The sequence below is a fragment of the Ambystoma mexicanum genome, chromosome 2q (assembly GCF_040938575.1).
Source record: "Ambystoma mexicanum isolate Mex_15411 chromosome 2q, UKY_AmexF1_1, whole genome shotgun sequence".
NCBI classification, from domain to species: domain Eukaryota; kingdom Metazoa; phylum Chordata; class Amphibia; order Caudata; family Ambystomatidae; genus Ambystoma; species Ambystoma mexicanum.
The window spans coordinates 592,419,407-592,441,798 of NC_090924.1; the positions used below are offsets into that span (position 1 = coordinate 592,419,407).

At 44.4% G+C, this 22,392-nt stretch overlaps 1 protein-coding gene across 1 annotated transcript in view; it reads left to right on the top strand.

Moving 5' to 3' along the window:
• The first annotated feature begins 14,399 nt into the window (after positions 1–14,399).
• The window catches only part of EXOG (exo/endonuclease G), a 590,322-nt gene continuing 582,329 nt past the window's right edge, over positions 14,400–22,392 (top strand). The window contains exon 1 of the mRNA XM_069647734.1: positions 14,400–14,665. Within this exon, the coding sequence (XP_069503835.1) occupies positions 14,518–14,665 (148 nt within the window). The 5' untranslated portion in view covers positions 14,400–14,517. The remainder of the gene's footprint in view (positions 14,666–22,392) is intronic.

Consider the following 22,392-nt stretch of genomic DNA (forward strand, 5'->3'; position numbering starts at 1 on the left):
ATCCCTTCCAAGCTTCTCCAAAATCTTGGCTAATTCTTTGCTGCGACACAGTCCTCTGCCCTTTTCTCCATGGGTTAAAACTTACTAAAGTTGTGACACTGATGTCCAGCTTCTATATAATGGCGGCTCCGCCTGCAGTCTATTCACTATGTATAGCCAGCTTCTATGATCTCACTTAGTCTACTTGCTTTACTGCATCTGTACAGTTATTGAACGATTTGCATTTTCTGCAGTTCTCTTCACACTTGCAAGCTTCATTTCGCATTTGAAAGTTTACTAGATTCTTTACTTCGCCATCAGTTTCTATAAGGTCCATACACTCTCTTCTTCAGCCAGTCTTCTCTGTGCATCACGCTAGTTTCTTGTGATGTCACCAGCTCCTTTTCTTGCTCTTTTCATATTTCAGGGACTTCCTCCATAAGATCGTCATCTCTTTGGGAATACATCTGATAGGGAGTTCTTAGTGGATACCGTCTCTCGAAGATTCGCTGTGGAATAGTCACAACCGCTGGTGTCAAGCATGGCACAATTTCAGGCTTATAGCATACAGGTGGGAGGGAGTGGGACTTCCTGCAGAGGCATTTGGCTGCTCCTCTACAATCCCCCCCCCCTGGTCGAGCAATCGACCACAACTTCACCAGTCTCCACATTATGGTATCTCCTTTTGAAGAAGTGCTTCTTCGGAATCCAGATCTTCATTACTCCCTTCAGGGAACCTGCCGATTTTACATGTTCATCCACACATCAGGTCATATAACTGCACTGTCCATTCGGATTATAATAGACCCATCATCCTACATACTTCTTATGATTTCTTAGATGCAGGAACTTTGTCCTCTGAGGTGCTATTATACTAGTTTCTATACATTTTCTGACATATTCATATGTCAACTCCTTGGGTGCCAACCCTGATTCGACATTGATCATGATCTATATACCTACTGCCTTCTTTTATGTCTTCTTGCACTGTGTAATTATTATCCTAATCACACAGAATCCAAACATCACCATCACTAATACTGCTCCAAGAATCTGGAAGATGCTCGCCATCCATTGTGGAACCCATGAGAAGATAGACGCAAACCAACTGTCATTGGCAATGTCCTCCGTCTCATCTTCCATCCTGTTGTGCAGATTCATCAGCAGTGTTATGCCTCTGTCAAGGTCCCATTCTCGTAATCGTGAGAAGGTGTGAACATGCAACATGATGGCCCGATTTTGGCACAAACTCCTCCTTCCATCGTAGTGATCGTGTCAAGGACATATCTGTTCTGCTGGGTCATCAGTCGTATGGCCCTCAATTCTTCTTTGATGGTATTGAATACCTTTATGGTGGTGTTGATGGTCTGCAAAAGTTCCCATCTCGTGATCTGCAACCATTTGGCATTGGCCATCGTCTGGATCTCAGGCATGAAGATAGTCGTGAAAATTGAGGCAGACTTGCTGAACAGCCTATGCTCATACGGAATGGCCTTGTATGCGTCTATTGACTTTGCTGAGAAATAGTTCTCTCTCTTTGTTCGACTGAGAAATTCGAGCGATCTTTTCCTTCTCAAATGGGCATCTTCTTTCGGAAATTCTCCAATGTTCAGGTCACTCTGAGGAATCCCCAGTGCTGGAACATGGATGAGCACCAAGGAGCAAATCCCTCCCTAATCCTTGGGCAGCTTCATGTAGGCCCTGGGCCAAGAAGCCCAATATCGATCCATCAGGATGGCTGTCCCTGCTCCCATTCTGGAAACTTAACTGTAGTTTTGCAGCATTTATTATTTTCCACATGATTCTTTCCCTGTCTCTGGAAGCACAATGTTGTATACACCAATGGGATCTCAACCATAGGACCTGATTCATATTCTACTCATGTCAACAGCTTGGCATGTTTGACCCATGACTTCAAACACCCATCATTCACTTTGTGTACCTCTTGTACAAATTCTTCCTTCAATAAGTGAGCTGTGCAGGACATCAGTGCCTCTTCCCATCCTTTCTTGGATTTCACTCATCCATAAACTAAGACTTGAGTTCATTCCCAGCAGCAAGGCCATCCAGCTACTTATGTTTTATCACGGCAGTTCAGACTCTTCATCTCTGCAACAACTACCTCTTCCTGTCCTGGAGCTGGATACGTGAGCATCTTACTCTTCCATGCAAGTTCCTTTTCCATCTGTGTAGTCTTGATATAATCATCCTGGAACGGAAACAACCATTTCGATCTCCATCGCAAAGTGGCTCAACTTCCCTAAAACTGTCCTCTAGTCATGCATGCTGCAAGGTTAATGAAGCATCTGGCATTGTGTTCTGAAACCTCTCTAGAGATGAAAGTTTGTACTGTATTCAAGGCATAGGGTATGAGAGCACAGACATAGCAACTTTCCTTAGATGGTCCCACTCCCACCTTTCTCATGTGCTGATACCAAATGTTATTACCCAAGTGTCCTGTAATATCTAAATAGATATTTATCCCCTCACTATCTGCCTCTGCATTTCTCCTAATACTCCCATATGCAAGGTTTGTGTACTGACCACGAAGTGAATCAAAAGTAGTCTTCATAGTGGGGAGAACCAAACGGGCATCTGCCTTATAAGGAGCAATGTGATAGAGTGTGAAACAGGAGAAACAGAAAGACAAAACGAGTAAGCATACAGGCATACACTCTGCACAAGACCATGGGACGGGACATCCATCTCTCTCGCCATCCTGGTGCTCGCCGTGCTCGTTCATTCCCTAAAATCATGTTAGCCTTATCATGCCTCATTTCTAATATAATCATAAGAAAATTCCTTTACTCCCGCAACTGCAGTATATGCTCAATGATCACAATTAACATTCTTCTAATCACAGGGCCATTTTTAGGATCCTGTAAAAAAGTGTGAATATCAACGTCTCGTCTGACGAGAGCAGGATAAGCTTGAAGGATAAGTATAAAAAGAGCAAACACAAGCCGATGCACATCCCTGTCGGCGAGAACCATAGGTTTAATTAAACAGATATTCCGTGAGAAATGAATCTGAATATTGATCTTGTTTCCAATTTTTGATTAAACACTGTCGTTTAGGCATAACTTTGATACATCAATGTGATTTCTAAAGTTCATTTTTCAAGATTCTTAAGGCTCTCAGCAAGGGTTTGCACTCAGGTTATAATATCTATAAGGAGTGTCCGAACGAGCCTTAGTCCAAATTCAAAATCTGCATTAACAGCTGGTAGCTTTATCGTCCTTCTTCTATGTCATCAATCGAGTCTGCATACGCTGAATTTCTTCTTCTTGTCTTTCTTCTAGATCAGCAATAGTGGGAGGGGTGGTCTCACCTTCGTATGGTTTTATATCACTTAAATGAAGCCAAGCTTGCCTGCCTTGGACTTTTACTGCTGAGGGGGATATATTTTCAATGCAAAAGGGGCCATGGAAACGTGGCTCGTGCCACTTTTGCATAAAGTTCTTTATTAGGAGTCACCAATAAACAATGTTGGTGCTGATAGTGATCCGGTTGCTGGATTGTCTTCGTCTGTGTTCTGAGACCAAACCCCCTGATGCTTGAGTTGATCTGAAATGAGAGAGATGCTAGAGGTCATACATGTCAAATAGTCATTCCATTAATCACCTAACACTTTAGCTGTACTCTGGGCATCACTTCTACTCCTCGATGGAGGTGTAAGAGGGATTCTCATTTGCCTCCCTGTCACTAGTTTATGTGGGGTGAGGTGATGGTCTGAACCAGGCTGATTCCGAAGGGCATATAAAGCTAAGGGTAGGCAATATAGCCATACCTTCTTCAGAGTTAATTTTATTTTGGCATTCCTTTCCTTAAGGAGGCTGTTGAGTCTCACACATATCCTGTTTGCTTGCGGGTGATAAGCAGAAGAAAACGTATGCTTAATATTCAATAGAAGCCCTATCTGTTCAAACACCACATTAACAAAATGTGGCCCATTATCCGATCTCAGCATACACACACACACCCTCTCAGAAAGACTTTGCGTACTAGAAACTTTGCTGCGTAAGTGGTATCAGGGTGTGTACACGGACCTGCCTCAATCCACCTAGAGAAGGGACACACCACCACTATCAGATACCTATATCCATTACATACTTGCAGGACGTCAACATAATCAATATGTAAATGCAGAAAAGGACCATATGGTCCAGGTATTACTCCTCTAATTGTTCTTAGTGTATGCCCAGCAGCAATAATTTGACACCTGATGCAGTTCACTATAAAGAATGCAACATGTTCTAACAAATATGGAATGAACCAGTCTTCTGCAATCATTGAAGCAAGACTCTCCCTAGTTACATGCACGGGGTAATGCAGCTATTCAGGCTCTATCTTTAATAATGCTACTGGCATCACTGGCTTTCCAGTGCTATCCTGTCACCATAATGCTTCTTTGCGGGATACAGAGCATTCCCTACGCTTCCATAATTCCTGCTCTTCCTAAGGTGCACTTCCTTGAATCTCCATTAATTGGGTCATTGGTAATCTATTAAACCATTCTTGCATCACCATGGTCGTGACTACTTTTTCTCCCTTACACTTATGAAACCCGAAATTTCTGGAGAATATGCAACCCTTTTGGCTTCTACATCTGCGGCTTCGTTCCCGCAAGAAATATAATCTTTTCGCTTAGTGTGAGATGCGCATTTAACGACCGATATGTCCACTGGGAGTTGTAGTGCCTTAATAAGCCTGTCCAATAAGAATGCATGCTGCATTGGAGTGCCATCTGCACAGAGGTAACCCCTCCTTTTCCAACATGCTAGCCCTGCGTGTATGGTTGACGTCAAATAGGCAGCGTCACTGTACACAGTCACTTCCTGCCCTTCATATTTCTCGTGCATGACAATAAGCGCTACCAATTCGGCTGCTTGCACTGAAAAGTGAGATGGTAGCCTGGCACGTGCTACAACTTCAAATTCCCCATTCAATCTATGCCTCACTACAGCTGCGCCAGAATGCCTTTCCCCACTCGGCTGATCATTTTTTGAACAACCATCAATAAAGAGAATTTCCCCTGCTGACAATGCATTTTCCTTCACACAGAGTATATCATCATAAAATTCAACATAATTAGCACAGTCATGCACATGATCGCCTTATGCTACTGGCTCAGCTATGAATGTGGCAGGATTCACGATTCACTCTTGTACATCTGACAATTTTAATTGCTGGGTTCGGAATCATTACTTCATAGGCTGAGCTCTCTGAGATGTCAATGTACCTTTGGGCTTCTCTAATAATGGAAAACAGAGCATGCTCCACGAAGAGGGTCACAGAGCTGTCCATGATAATACTTGTAGACTTCTGAATTGTGAATGTAGCGGCTGCCCCTGACTGTTCGCAAGGAAAGTGTCATTTCATAATTGGGTCTAAAATCCCACTGTAATATGCTAAAAGCTTGTACCCCAATGTAGTCCTCTGTGTAAGCACTGCTGTCATGACCGTCCCATTTGTGTGTGAGAATAAATAACACTCCTCAGCATAATTGGGGATTCCCAAAATGGGGGCTGTGCAAATTGCTTTTTTCAACTCTTCAAACCCTTCCTCCATTTCCTCAGTCCATTCTATTGTTACTTTGTTCACCTGTGCTTTCTTTAAAGCCTGCAAGAGAGATCTTGTATATGGACTGTAGTCAAACACCCAGGCTGTAACATAATTACATAGCCCCAAAAACTGTTGTATCTGTTTTCCTGTGTTTGGTTTTGCGGTTTTCAAAATTGCCTCAGCTCTTTCAGGCGTCACCTTTTTTCCCTCATGTGAAATCAATTGTCCTATGTATAACACCTCTTCTTGACAATACTGCAGTTTCTCCTGGTCTCCCTTATATCCTTTGTCTGCTAAGATAATCATCAACTGAATCAAGTCTTGTCTGCACTCATCTTCTGAGGCACTACAAATTAAAATGCCATCTATGAATTCTATCACTGCACTCTTAAGATCAATATGCCTAAGTGTATCTGGAAGACTCTGCTAAAGATTGATGGAGACTCACAGTACCACTGGGGCAAACGAGTATGTTTTAGACGAGTTTGGTGGAAAGTAAAGGAAGTCAGGTCTTGTGAGCGTTTGTGCAACGGGATTGAGAAAAATGCATTTTTCAAATTGATCACCGTGAAATATCGAGCATTCACTGGGATACTACATAGTATCGTCGCCAGATTAGGAACTAGAGGAAACTCTGTCTCTACAATCTGGTTAATCGGTCTCAAGTCTTGTATAAATCTCCACGACCCTCCCTTCAATTTTTGACAGGATACACTGTGGTATTGTACAATGATTCTGATGGCACCAGAATACCTTGCTTCATCAATGCTGAAATAGTCTTGAATATACCTTCATCAGCCTCTTGAGACATAGGGTACTGTCTTGCTCGAGGTAAAATTGCCCCTGTCTTCAGCTTTATCTTAACTTCCCCTAATCCTCTCAACAGACCCATGTCATAAGGGTCTGTAGTCCATAGGATGCTGGGCACCTTTTCCAAGTCCTTCTCAAAAAATGCTGGACGCTGCTGCATTATTGCCATTCGTTGTGGAATTTCCCTCTTCTCTATTCTTATCCAATATGTGATGCTCATAAAGAACACTACTTCTTCATTTGTTCAGTCTTCTCTAAACGTGTCATCATCATTAATGTGAGTCAACATGTACCCTTCTTCGAAAGATCTTACTGTACTTAATGGTTTACCCTCATCGTCCTTTCCTTCCAGCATCGCCATTTCCCTTCATACTATGGCTGCATCTAACTCTATAGGGACTGTCTTTCCCCCCTCTTCGTCCATAGGTATCTGTGGTCTAAACAAAAACTCATCAGGTATTCTCACAGTTTTTCCCACTATGCCAGGTAGCCATGTCAGTAGAATGCTCACCCCACAAAGGAAAACCTCTGGCTCTACTGGAATGCCTTGCAGAGCCACTTGCCCTGTGAACAGCAGTAAAATTGTGCCCACATTTAAACAGTGTATTCCTGGAGTGGAACACACTATTCCTTTGTCAGTAAATTAAATTGTCATGTTACGTTTTGTCATCAAATCTCTTCCCAAAATGTTAACTGGTGTCTGTCGTGAATACAACAAAGGAACAGACATCTCACACTCTCCTATAGAGACTGGTAATTCATCAGTAAAAGGAACTCTACTCAAAGCTTCAGAGAACCCTTGAGCATTCATGGCAATTCCCGACATTGGATATTTTCCCTCTCGTATACATGAACGAGCAGCCCCAGTGTTTACTAAAAAAAGATTTGCCTCGTATTGTCACATCTACCCTTGGTTCCTCTTAGGGGTCTGGTGTTACCGATAGTACTGAACACATCAAGTCACCCTGTGAGCTGTCCTATTGTGTTTATCGGAATGTACCTGTTCCTGTAAAAGGATTTCCTCCTACCACAGTGGCACCTCCTATACTAGGTGTCAGTAATTGTCCCGTGTTGCATACTGTTGGGTCAGCATGGGTGCTTGTTGCAACTGCCCTTGTGGTGGATTCATTTGCACTTGCTGTAGTTTCAGTGCCTGTTGCACCTGCGGCGCTTGTGTCTGATACACTGTCTGATCTTGGGCAAACCCTCCCCTAGTTTGTGTGCTATGTGGTGCAGGATAAGCTGTCCCCCTCTCGAAAATTGTCCGTTCTCTACATTCCCTTGGCTTCCACATATGCATGCAATGTGTCCTGTCATCCCACAAGTCCAACATACAGGGGGAGCCCGTCTGACTAATCCCCCTTGGTTAAATCCTCCTTGTGTGTTCTGATTCTCATTCTGCACATTTTGAAGCCCACCTTGATTATTTTGGAATCCACCTCTTCCTCCATAGCCCATACCTCTGAACCGTGGCATGAACCAATATCCTCTTTGGTCCATCGGCCGCTGATTATTCGGCTGTGATGCACCAACTGCTTCCTGTATTTCTTGGCCACTTGTCAATACTGCCCCTTCTATGGCACATTTGGACAATTTCTTCTGAACTAACTTGGCTTCCTCAATTTTCCTATTCTCATCTTTCTTCTTATTTTTCTCTTGCAACCACTGACAATGATGCACTATCGTCAGCTGTATTTCAGCCCACTGCTTTGCTTCCATTGCCACTTGTTTCCTCATCTGCCACTGTACTGGCTTGTGCAACCCCGTGGTAAAATAATGCCACTGTCTTTTTCCACGACTTGCGCGTTTCAAGTTACCATTGTTCTTGAATATCCTGAATGTAAGCAATAGGGTCTTCATCCTTCTTCACCATCTACATCTGCTCTGCAATTATTAAACAGTGCTCCGTCATGCGCTGTGTTTTGTGTTGTCACACTTGAATACCCGGCTCTCCTCAATATGTCATCAGCTCTTTCCCCAATAATAGCTGCCAAGAGACCCTTTATGTTCCCTATATCCAATGTGTTTTCTCCTGTGATTTTCTCTAACTTGTATATCCATTTCCCAGCACCCGAAGTCAAGCTCGAGAGCTTGTACCTTAAATCATCCTTATCCATCTGCGGCCATGGAATATACTGTGGTCTTGCTACCCCTTTTTCCAATAAGGGAAACTGCGTAAACCATAACCCGCAGTCGGCTCCCATTGGCAGCCTATCCATGGCAGAGACAATCGTCCCTGTTTGTCTGCTTACTTATAGCCACCTTAACCTGCTCACATATGGCGGTGATTCTCCCTTCTCACTACACGTTCATCCTCGGGCACGTTCTGGATATGCTATGGGATCTGGCATCCTATCCTTAGGTTGTTGGAGATCCGACCATCTTACTTCCTTGTCTTTCTGCAGGCTTCTCTCTGGGGCACACGCGCTCCCTTCATTTTCCCCAAGGAAGGATTCTCTGTCCTCGTCTGACATGTCTAGTCCCCAACTAGTGTGACTTTCATCCCCTGCACCCTTATCTAAGTGCAGTCTGCTTAAGGACAAAGCTTTGTGCTCGAGACTAAATGGATTTTCTTCAACGCTTCATGATTGAAATGCTAGGGATTGACCCCCCTTCCATCGGCTCCAAGATTTGCTATGTTCCTTTAATTCTTGATAGGCCTTATTGATCTTTTCTGATACTTCCCATACCAAAGTTTTCTTCTTCTAATTCTACTCTAGATGCCCCTGACGTTGTTCCCTTTAACGGAAAGAACTTTTCTATTCTCTCCCATCATATTGCTGAGCTTGGCCCTACTGGTTCCTTACAAATGAGGCTAATATCATGGTCCCTCAGTCTCCTTTTTCATTCTAATTTATCATCTAATTCCCTTTGTTTTCTCGCTTCTCTTCTAATTCTCTCCTTCTCTTGTCTTCGTTCTTCTCTCCTCATACCTGCCCTCCTTTCTTCTTCCTCTCTTTGCCTCTGTATTCTTTTGTCCCTTAATTTCTGTGCTTCCTCATCCTTTCTTTTTTATCCCCATCGTCTATTGCTTTCTGCATATTGTCATATTTTCTTTGCTCTTCTGCCCACTCCTCTTTTTTCTCTTGCTCTTCCTGATACATCTGTTCTCGTTGCTCCCTGCTTTTTCTTTTATGCTTGTCTTCCTTCAATCTCTTCTCTCGCTTCTCATCTTTTCTATACTGTTCGTCCTTATCTTCTCTTTGCCTTACTTCCTCGATGCTTTTCCCATCTAGCTTGAGTAATATCTGTCCTCCAATCCTTTCATTCTGCACGAGCGTTACCTCATCAGCTTTATACTTCTCCCCTTTCCATCTCTAAATCTCTCTTTCTAATTCTGTCGATGCATTCGATCACTCACTCTTCTCTTCTTTATCTTGTATGATCTTAAAGATCTCCTCTTTTCTCTTACTCTCCTCTGGACTATCGTCACTGCTATAAGCAGACCGTTCCTATATCGGATTACTATACCATGTCGCTGCATTCAGTTCCTTTAAAGGATACAACCCTACTTCTTCCGTACTAGCGCATTTCACTTCAGATGAGGTAAGGGGAGCAGAGGGCTCAACACCTTCCTCCCCACACTGGCTTAGCATCCACTCCTCAGGTGGCGGATCTTCCCTCTCTTCTTGGTACATCTTCCAGAGCTCTATGATCGCTAATCTTTTCTCCAATTTCTTCCCTGTATACACAGCGTTCAAGTATGTGGTCATGTATTGCAATACCGCTTTTGACAGTGATCCGCCTCGTGGCCATGGCATGAACATCTTATCTGCTGTGCCTTTCACACATTCTGCACTATACTGTTTCAGCTTGGGCATGTGCAGTGTCTTACATAAGTGCATCAGAGGAATGTCTCCCATGGTGACAAGTCTCAATTGACTGTCAATATTTACTAGACTTTATAAAATACTCTTACCACTTTTCAATACTTTTAAAACAACAAATATGAGCGCTCCCCAACAGTCGCTGCTGAAGCCTCTACCTTATCAGTTTGTTATGTCGACCTCTGGATTGGTACCAACCAATTCACTAGATAACCACTATAGCTCCTTAACTTTGTCTCAATTCCTTCACAACTTTTATCACTTTTCGACACCTTGGCTAAACACATAATACACTAGTTGACTTTACACATTTAATAAAAACAACCCGTGATCACCTTTTCTCTCCTCGCCTCTATTTATATACCGTCACAGGGTTTAAAACATCTCCTAATGCGAACCTGTTTGCACATTGCCTAGTTTACTCCTGTTGGAGTTTGAGACATTTTCTTCTGGACTCCCTTGAGTCAGGTCTCTAGGTGCTACTATCTCTTCACACAATATTGCCTGTTCCTTAAAATGATCACAACCCTGTCCCCTTAATTTGCCATTGCCCTTAGTCTACTCCCCATTCATTCCTTAATCGACTCAAGTATCGTCTCCTCCTCCAACCAACCACTTTCGCCTTCCATTCGCAGAGCGCCCGTTGAAACCCAGCACGGATTTTGTCAAAGGGGGACCTGCCCACCGTCTCGGCTCTTCTAGCAAGATTCCTTTGGGTAGCGTATCATGCAGTGGATGGGAAGCAGAGTAACTCTTACACCAAATAACAGAACCAAGTCAGGAAGATGGCAAAGTTTGTCTGTTTTATCATCAATTGTCTAAAACAGGGAGTTAAAAGAGACATCAACGGATGTCGCACAAGCTCTCTCGGCGCATTATCCAAAAAATATAGTAAAAATTAATCATAGGTGATGTCATACTATGTGGAAAATAAGAGAGACTTACGGGGGTTGTGATACGTTCAAGGAAAACATCTAAGTATACTTTCTATAAGGGGGTGGGTTGCGATTGGACATCTACTGCCAGGTGGACAACTCATGCCAACCCCTAGTGCAAGTCGTCTTCAACAATTATCACATACACAGTATATCAATGGCTCTTAAACTATAAGGCCCTTCATTATATGGCCCTCTATAATTGGTTGGCACGCTCGTGCCAGTCTGGAACATTCGGCTCACTAGCAGCATGTAAGCTCATATTGTAGGTGTCAGGAGGTGGACTTGACTGTACCTCCCCATCCAATTAGCCCAACATATCTCATCACCATACCTTCTGCCACGAAGATTTTCTTTGAACTTGGCCTTGCAAGCATCCTTGCCTCCGGGAACATAAGGGAGTGTGAGCATGCACTATCGTAGTTCTTGAACTGCATGCCCAGCTCTATTTTCATATTTGGCTCTAGTGACAGGAGACCACAATTCGGGCCATTTTGCAGCATTTAATTGTCTTAAAAAGAATACAACTTGCCATTCATGGTGTTCTTTCTTTGCACCTTAACAAGGGATGATTCAGCATCTCACGTTCACTGCCTTCAAGAATAGATTACCAGTCTTGGCTGCTTCAGCCTTGACACCAGGCCAGACAGCCCTTCCAAGCTCCTCCACGATCTTGGCTAATTATTTGCTGCGACACAGCCCTCTTCCCTTTCCTCCATGGGTTTGAACTTACTAAAGTTCTGACACTGATGTCTAGCTTCTATATAATGGCGGCTCCACCTGCAGTCTATTCACTACACATAGCCAGCTTCTATGATCACTTAGTCTACTTGTGTTACTGCATCTGTACAGATATTGAATGATTTGCATTTTCTGCAGTGCTCTTCACACAAGCAATCTTTGTTTCGCATATGAAAGTTTACTCGATTCTTTACTTCGTCATTAGTTTCTAGAAGGTCCATACACTCTCTTCTTCAGCCAGTCTTCTCCCTTTCTTGCTCTTTTCATATTTCTTCAGGGACTTCCTCCATGTGATTGTCATCTCTTCAGGAATACATCTGATAGGGTTTTCTTAGTGGATACCTTCTCTCGAAGATTTGCAGTTGAATGGTCCCAACCGCTAGTGTCAAGCATGGCACAATTTCAGGCTGCCAGCATATAGGTGGGAGGGGGGCGGGACTTCCTGCAGAGGCATTTGGCTGCTCCTCTACACATTTAAACAAAACAATCAACTGGAAAACAAAATAATTAATTTGTATCTCTAAGGAGTATAAAATATCGGCTAAGAAAGCATTATAGCCCTATTACACCGCATTGTTAACTCATATCTCTCAAACGTTTGAGTCACCTGCAAAAAAATGTTTTAGCAGGAGAGAGCCCATTGTAGTCTGTAAACAAGTAAGGAACTTGGTGGAAGAGTGAACTTACTCCATGGTGGGTGTTGTGTGTTGCTGAGACACTGGCCCATATAGAAGACAGTAGAATGAGCACTAGTTGAGGGGATGCCGTTTCAACAGGCCTTATGCACGATGCTATGGCACTAAAGAAATACACCCTAGGGGGCTACTGGCAAGACACTGTCTGAACTGATGGTGACATACCAAACAAAGACAAGGGTCCCATGATGGTGTCAGGACAAGGGGCCTGTGAGGAGATACGTGAATGTGACACTGGGGTGAAAACACAGGCAAACGAATGGACAGAACAGAAACGAGGGGCGAGACCAAAGGAATTCAATGAAGAAGATGTGGTATTAGTGAAGCAGAGAATGTAGAAGAAATCTGACCTGAGATATGAAACAACACCACTATTAGTGACAGAAACAAGGCGACAATTGGAACTGCCCAGAAAGAGAGATTGAGGTGACAGGAATGCTTCATTTTTTAAGCACCTTATTAGAGAAAGTAAAGGGACCAATAAGAGTGATACAACAGAAGGTGACCAAGAACGAGGGGGCTGTGCAGCTGTGGCAGAGGACGAGAGCAGTAAGAAAAGCAGAGAGCAGGAACAAGAGAGAACAGGTGAAAGAGAAGAGGTGTACCATGGAAGACCGCAGAGTGCAATCATGAGACCATATAGACTGATTGAAGAGATATGAGATGGACGTTAGGAGATATGTGAGGAGGAGGTGTTGTGTGTCACTGAGACACTGGCTATTTATGGAAAGGGGAAGGAAGGAAGAGAAGGGGGTCTGAGGAGGGAAGGGTTAGTTGGAAGAATACATGCCAACTCTCCCGATTTAGGCGGGAGACTGCCGATTTTTCAGTGGAAAATATTGTAATTTTTCACGTTCTCCTGCCTAAAATAATTATTTCCCCAGTGCATTCCTATGGGAAAATTGTTGTCTCCCAATTTCACTGACAAAATCTCCCTCCCAAGTGTGTCAGGATGTTGGCATGTATGATAAAGAGATAGCTGGAATACAAGCTGCCTCTGTGTGCTTTCATGTGCAACACGCATGAAAACCCTAGGGAAACAGCGGGTGAGCTGAGTGGTATGCTAATTGGAATCTGGCTTCTCAGACAACGTTTGCACCACCCAATAAATTCACAACACTGAGTGAGGCTACCTCTCTTTTATCAGCATTTCAAACATTGCCTCTTTCATACATGCCAACCCTCCCGATTTAGGCGGGAGACTCCTGATTTTCGAGTGAAAAATACTGCTATTTTTCACGTTCTCCCGCCTAAAATAATTATTTCCCAATGCATTACAATGGCGAAATTGTTGTCTCCCGATTTCGCTGTAGAAATCTCCCTCTCAGCCACTTCGAAATGTTGGCAAGTATGCTCTTTGTAGAGTTTTCAAATGACAAGTTATCGCTTCAAAATTGTAAAAGTTTCTGCTATTAGTCACTGGAAGTCTTATTTAAAAATTCAGGCAGCAAATAATAAGAGGATTAAAACCACACTTTATGAGTAAGGCCCTAGCAACAAAAGCATTTCGTTGGTAGTTAATTTAAACCATATTAAAAATTAGAATTAATTGTGGAGTATAAAAAAGTATACTGACTACTAACACTTTCATTATTTAGAATTAAGCTGCCGAAAACTGATGTGAATCTCGTTCTCCTCTCTTCTAGAACTCGCAGCAGCTGAGACAAGCGCCCATTTTACTTACACGTACAGTTAGTTACCTGCGTTAGAAATGGTTGAGTTCCACCTCTGATTCATGTGCCAGCATGGCGCCCAGTGTCACGTCATTCTGAGAGTGGAGTACGCTTTCTAGTTCTTTGTTAGACGGCTGTACTCGTCGCACGTTAGTCCTTCTTCCTTGACTATGCCCAACACTCTGGAGTAATACATCCATGAAAAAAAGACATATCTTTTGCAAAGGGGCAAAAGTGTTTTGTGCTACTGTGGTGCTAGTTACCAGGCTGTGAACAGTGCGGCACGTCGGCTATGGTGGGGGTCTTCGGGAAAAGGCTTGCGAGCCGGCGTTTTTTGAGTGGGTTTGTGCTGGGTGCAGCAGTGAGCACAGCCTCATGCCTGACAGCAGTGCATCTCTTCCTGCTTCAGGAGAAGGAACTACACGTAGAGCCACCGCCCGGTAAGGATGTAGAGCCGCGGTAGGAAAGTTGTTTAACTGGGGCAACGTGTGCTCCACAGGTTTCGCCCATTAAAGTACTGGCTTCATCAGTTCTCCATCACCATCTCCTCTCATTAGTGATGTGCGTCGTTGCATTCAAATGACTCATTGAAATACATTTTTAACGTGGAACCTAAAGTACCGCATCATTTGATTTATGGTGTATGAAAGGCGTCCTCCCAACTCTCCTCTGATATGCTTTTGGGCACAATGAAAGTAAGTTCCCAAGCTCGTATCCCAGAATGACACGTGACAAGCATTGGGTGGGAAGGGAGCGCGTGGTTGCAATTCTAGTAATGTTTTTTTTTCTTTGAATTAGGGGACTTGAAGTTTTTTTCTTCCTTAACAATATAAACTGCACGTGCTTTACACTACTGAAATTATACAAACTGAGTATTGATCCTGGTCGCAATACGGCACTCACAACATGTATTCTATGTCAAGAACATAGGCTCGGATTCTATGTCAGGACCGGAGGCTCGGATTATGCTTTCTTTCTTTACTCAAAACTCGAGTAGCATATAAAATATAAGTTTCAACTCATAAAAGAATAACCCATTCAAAACTATAAGTCTTTTGTGTGTAGTTCATTCTTTTTATGTCCATGAAAACAATAGACCACGTGACTCTTTCCACCAGTCACAACAAACACTGTCCTTTATCTTCCTCAACAATTCCGTGCCCTTTCTCTTTCTTTGCTGCTCCGGCAGCCCAATAAGTACCTTTTCATTATAGTAATTGGGAACTTTAAGAGAGTGATTTATTGTCAGAAGTGTATTGTGACAGAGCGTGCGCGCATAGAAATGTGTTAACCGCGGCGGAGCGTATCCGCAAACTTTAGAGTTTAGAAACTTTCCAAAGCGAACCTGCGAAGGGCACTTGCTGGTGTAACGCCCTCAGAAGTTGAGAGGGGACACTGTTTCTGTCATACGACACTGAGCGCAACGGGACCCAGCAAGGTTCCGCCGCTCAGTATTCATATTACAAAATATTTGAGCAAGTGCACAGAACAGACGGCAGAGGTGTAATTATATATTCCCCGAACACTGACATCAAAGGTGAAGGAACACGTAGCAAGGTGTCTGAACACAAATAGCTCTTGAGGAACAGAAGCTTCAGTAACATAAACTCAAGCATGCCACCTGGTGGCCACAAAAGATACCAACAAACAGCAAGTCGGTGGAAGTATTCCTCCCAGAATATATATTTGAAAAGGCAGCAGCTGTCAATTTTGAAGGTGCTAAACACCCCTAGACGGGCACAGACCCAAGATAAACTGTACAGTGCATACCCAGACCCACTTAGCTGCATCTGTGAGACGGGGCAGGCCCAAGATCCCTGCAATTACCTACCAACATTAAGATGCATAGCTCGAGTGTAGAGATTGAGGAGCCCCATACCAGCAGGCAGTGGACAGGGTCCAACACAGCCAGAGCAGTACAGTGTGTACTGGGAGCAGGTTTGGGGGGAATGCCACAAGGCAGCAGCTCTGTGGAAGTTCTCCCAGGGAATGGAAGCTCTAAGGGGAGAGGCCCCAGAGAGGTTCTGAGGGGGGAAAGGAGGAAGAAAGAAGTCCAGAAAGGTCTGCAGCAACCAAACCCCACCCCCCCGTCACACCACGCAGGAAGAAAGGTGGTAAAAGGAGAGTGAGGTCTTGGGAGAGGGGAGGCACGAGCTATACAGATGAAAGTCCTATTAAGAGGAATGGGACGACACGCCCGAAGGAAGCTCAGAAGAGCATGACACATCCTCCCGAAGACCTCCGGACAGGCGTAAGTCTGGCAAGAAAAGTAAAAGAAGGGAAGAGGAGGAAATGGGCGAGGTATTTGACCCAGACTCACTCATTCATCCCAGATCAGCAGAGTGGGAGCCCTCGCCAAGATCGGAAATACATAAAGAAGAGAATACGTTCTCCCTATCTAAGGAAGCCACAAGCAATTTAAGGGCGGAATGCCCCAAGTCCCAGACAACATGGCGGAAACGCCAGAAATAGATGAGAAGATGTCTTTCATGGGGCGCTATGGCAGGGACATCAGGAAAGGAATTGATAGGTCCTGCCAGGATAAGCTCCTGGATGTCCTGGGTCCTTTGACCAGGATTTGGCAGGTGGCCGAGGAGGCCAAACAACCGGAGCAGAGAGTGCACCCGAAGATATTAGCATGCTGGGTGCAGAAAGCAATATGCCTGCTCAGCAACGCCAACAATGCCGTAGGAGGTCCATCCACGTAAAGATCGACCCAAAAATTAGTGAGTCGACCTTCAACAGTAAAGGAAAACTGGAGACAGATTCATCAAGGAAATGGCAAAATTTGCCAGTACCTACGCCACAATAGATAAGTCACAGGCCTTGCTCAATACAGTCTTTGGCAACAAGGTTTTCAGCAGGGCTGGCAGAGGAAGGGGCCGCTCGCCCAGCCGATTCTCCTCCTACAGGCCCCATGCCAACAACAGAAATGATTGGAGAAACCAAGAGGAGCTCTGACCCAACCCCTTCTTCCAATCGAGGGGTAAGGGTAGAGGCTGGAGAGGAAGCAGCAGAGGCCAACAGGCCAGTACAGGTGAGGCAAGAGGCAAACTCACACGAACACAGGGGAGTAGCAGGGACCCCTGTAGTAGTGGGAGAACAGCTCAGTACTTGGAAAGATGGAGGGAATTGTCAAGAGAAACATGGGTCGAGGAGACGGTACAGTGTTTCCACCTAGAATTCTGGCGAGAGCCGATCAAACCGAGGAACCTGAGGCCCATAAAGTTCACGCGAGACAAAGAGTTGCTGTACAAGGAGATGGCACAGCTGGAAAAGAAAGGGGCTATCGCAAGGGTAGAAGAACACTGGAAGGGCTTTGTGAGCAATATGTTTGTGGTCAAGGGCAAAAAGAAATAGACCAGTGATACATTTGAGAAACCTGAACACATTTCTAGTGTACAGACACTTCAATATGGAAGGCATCCATCTGCTAAGGGATGTATTACAGAGGGAAGACTGGTTAGTGAGGATAGACATCCAAGACGCATATCTGACAATCCCAGTAACACACGAGGATCGGAAATACTTACGGTTCTGGTGGATAAACCTGAAGTGGCAGTTCACATGCCTCCCATTCGGTTTCGCATCAGCCCCTTGGGCCTTTACAAAGTTGAGTCGGACCGTAGTGGCTCACCTCAGGGAGCAGGGCATCAGACTGATCTAGAACATTCAGAGAAGACAACCCAGTTATTACAGGAGCGAGGGTTTCTGATAAACTGGGAGAAATCTGTGTTGGTACTGGTAAAGAGGATTGAGTTCCTAGAGTTTGTCGTGGACATGAAGGCAGCCACACTCAGCCTGCCCGTGGATAAGGTGAATGTAATCAAGAAGGAGATTAGCTCGATATTTGCGAAGAGGGAACTATCTCTCGGAGAGTTAGCCAGACTGGTGGGAAGACTGGCTCATTCCATTCAAGCAATCTTTCCGGGGCCACTGCATTACAGGACTCTGCAGCGCCTGAAGAGCCAACACCTGAAGAGAGGGTTGTCTTACGAACAAAAGGTGACAATCTCAGCAGAAGCGAGAACAGAGCTTTGCTGGTGATTGGACCAGATGGAGGCCTGGAACAGGAGAGTGATATTTGGCCTCTCCCTGGACCTAGTTATAGAATCAGATGCCAGCCGCTGGGGCTCGGGGGCTCGGTGCAGGGATTGCACAATGGGAGGCAGGTGGTTGGGAGAAGAACTAGAGCTCCACATCAATTGCCTGGAGCTACTGGCGGGGTCCTTCACAGTGAGATGCTGGACCCAGGATAAGGTGAACTGTTGCATACTACTGAAGATGGACAACATCTCAGCAGTACGAAACATAAACAAGTTAGGAGGGATGAAGCCCAGGTTGTTAGCAGAGTTGGCAAAAGATTTCTGGCACATGTGCCTGGAGAACAAGGTCAGCGTTGCAGCGGAATATCTCCCAGGCCTGCAGAATGTAATAGTAGACTGGAACTCAAGACATCTGAGGAATGCCAGCGACTGGCAACTAGACAAGACAGTTTTCGAGTCCTTGATGGTACTCGGAGGCCCGTGCTGAACAGATCTGTTTGAATCGAGACTGAACAGACAGCTGGAGTGTTTTTTCAGCTGGAGGCCCGATCCAGCAGCGGTGGCAACGGATGTGTTTTTGCAAATATGGGGACTGTAATATTGATAATGCCAGACTGGAAGAGTCAGGTGTCGTTCCCGGACCTTCTGGAATTGTCTTTCGAGAACCCACTGGTGTTAACACAGTTCAGGGAACTGATTCTGAATCCAGTGGGAGAATGTCACCCACTGAACCAGGTAGGAGAGTTGAGACTGATTGCATGGGCGATTTCCGGGATGCCTGGCAGAAGGCAGGACTGTCGGGAGACGCTGCAAGATTTATTGAGGAAGCTTTGGCGCCAGGCACCAGAAAGGCCTTTCGACTGGCCTGGTCAAGGTGGACTAGTTGGTAAGTGGCACCGCACATCCATCCCAATAGAGCGGTTGTCACGCAGATTTAACATTTTTACAGCCCTGGCAGCGCCAGGCATGACATACAGAACGGTGAATACGTGTAGATCGGCCATATCAGCCAGCCACCTGAAATGAAGAATGCGGCAGTGGGAGAACACTCACTCGTATGTAGACTCCTCAGAGGAGTGAGGTTACTGAAGCCTCCATTACCCAAGTACACTTGCATGTGGGACGTGAGTTTAGTCTTAAATATGTTCATTAGCTCGCCAGATAATGACAGATTGACTAGGAAGGCAATATCGGTAAGTCTCTGCCTCATATCCTGCAAGAGGGTTTCAGATGTGAGAGCACTAGACATGGACAAGAAATCGTTTAACCCACAGGGGGTCACTTTTCAGGTTAGCAGGAGAACTAAAACCGGTATGCAATCTGTGGCATATGCGGCCATTCCGGACCAGCCTAAGTTATGTCCAGTCGGGTGTCTAAAGAAATATGAGGAGATGAAGAATTTGCTTAGGACCGCAGGTTTATTGCAGTTGCTCATATCTCTGAGGAAACCATTCATGGGAGTTTTGTGACCAACATTAGCCAGATGGGTTAGATGGTGCATGATGCAGGCAGGCATTGACACTGGCTTGTACGGGGCACATTCTATTAGGGGGCCATGGCATCTAAGGCCTTTAATGCAGGAGTTGGATTAGAGGACATCCTCAAGGCGGCAGACTGGCTGAAGGAGTCGACATTTAAACAATTTTATTTCAGACCCATAGAAGGGATGTCTGCGTTGGTGGTAGGTAAGCTGTGAACAAGCATAATCTGAGCCTCCGGTCTTGACATAGAATACTGATTTTTCATACTAACGTTATAGAAAGTCAAGATTCTATTAAAGACACAGAGGCAAAGGATTTCCCACCTGAGTAATCATGAAAATGTAATATTTGTTTAGTAGTTGTGTTAAATTGGTGACTAAATGATAATGCTTATAATATAAGGTATATGTTAGTGATGCAGATTAAGGTGTTGTAACGATTACCCACCCTACTTCAACTAGGCGCAGACTGTTTATCTGGATTGCTTTTCAGGAACCGAGGCGAAGAATGCTGGAACGTGAGGAATAGAAGGTTGAGGATTACGGAGTTTACCGGTTGGGATGCAATGTTAAAGTTGGACACAGACAAATAAAGAGGAAGGACACGGCATTGTAGGAGAGTTAAAAGGACAGTGTATGTTGTGACTGGTGGAAAGAGTCACGTGGTCTATTGTTTTCATGACATAAAAAGAATGAGCTACACACAAGACTTTATTGGGAAATATAGTTTTGGATGCGTTATTCTTTTACGAGTTGAAACTTATTTTATATGCTGCTCTAGTTTTGAGTAAAGGAAGAAAAAACATAATCCTTCGTCTCTGTGTCTTTAGAAGAATCTTGACTTTCTATAACGTTAGTATGGAAAATCAGTATTATCAGTATTATGCTTTCTCTTAACCCTTTAACTGCCATGGGTTCACCCTCCCGCCAGTGCTAAGGCCTTTTTTGGTGATTTCTGTATGTCACCAGTCAATGCCTTGTAACCTTTTTGTTACATGAGATATCGGCTAAATTTGGCCCCTTTTTTCCCCACATGTAGGTGGTGGTAATGTCACCCAGGAATCCTAGTTTGCTGTAGGGGGTGAGAGAAAATAACCAAAAAGGAGAACTTTTTGGGTTTTTTCAAGAAATGCCAATAAAATGATGTACAAAGAAGCTTGTGATTTTTCCTTGTAAGAGCGAGGAGCAAATGGTTTGCTGTGCTGAATTCCCCAATTTCCTGGCTTTCAAGAAAAGGTTGAGTGGAAACGAAAAAAAATATTATTTTGATGTGGTCATCAACCGTTTTTGTGAGAGGTAGGCGATTTTGGCCATTTTTGGCAATTGGACATGCGTGGACGGAATGGAAGAAAAGGGTAGGAAAGCTGAATTGGAGGACAGAAAGGCATACATTTCTGAAAAGTAGACAAAATTCCAAGTTTAGGAAGGGGTGATTTGCGCAGGTCAGGCAACAACTAGATAGGGAAAAATTCCATAGTTTGGGGAAAAAGCAGGAAAATGACTGAAAAAAAGGTATGTGGTGAACATGGTTGGCCTGGTACGGCAATGGTTTCTATGAATTTTGAGAAAAACAATGCTCTGCTACATTCCCCCGACTCTTGCAGTAAGGAAATCACACATTCTGTTGTAATGTTTCACAAAACAAGCAATACCACAAGCCAAAAACGGTGCCATGGTACACAGGAGTTTTATGCTTACTGTCTGAACAGACGTACTTAGCATGTGTAAATCATGAAAACCAATGTGGTGAAGAAGGGTATGCATACATTTTATGAAAGAGCACAGGCAGACCTTTTCAAGGGTAGTTGACTTGTGCAGGTTACAAAAGTGTATGGTGCCTAAAGCAGCGACTAAATGTAGGTCACATTTGAGAAATGAAAGGGTTGTGTGACAAGGGGCAGCAACAAATGGGTCAAAACATTATGAAAACCATGCCAACACAACAAATGTCATACCTTCCCATGCTCCCACAGGTGTCCCGACCAAAACTGTACCTCACATGTGTGGGTGCAGCTACCTGGGAGCCAAGGGGAAAGCCTAAAACGCTGCTAACCCCAAGTCTTTTTGGACCGCAGAATTTGTGGGATTGTGCTCAAGCGCACACCATGCAGATATGGGCACAGGGTGCAAGCCACCAAGGAAAACAGGAAACACATGCATTTCCGAAAAGAGGACACACGTGGGAATCTGCAGTCCACAGAGGTCTGACTTGCGCAAATTGGACCAGAATTTATTACCCAGAACCCCCAACAAATATCAAACATTGTTGTGGATTGTGGGTAGGGGTGTACCGAACTTCGGCTTCGAGTGGCTATTCTGCCGAAATCAGCCATTCGGCAAAATTGTTATTGGAATCTTACTCGAAGCCGAAGTTGCTTACACCCCTAGTTCTTGGTTGGCCTCATTCCATGTACTGTATTATCGGACGGAAACATTTTCTGCCGTCCACAAGGTGGTGCCATTGTCTTACATTTTAAATGGAGGGAGCCATCCTCCTTAAGGAATAATCCAAGACATTGGGATTTAACAGGAAGGAGAAAGGTGGTGGTGGGGGCTGAGGGGTTCCCGGGAACAGTTCCCTTTGACACTCGAGCGTGACCCTGATCTGTGGGAAGCACATGAATTCCCTTTGTTGCATTAC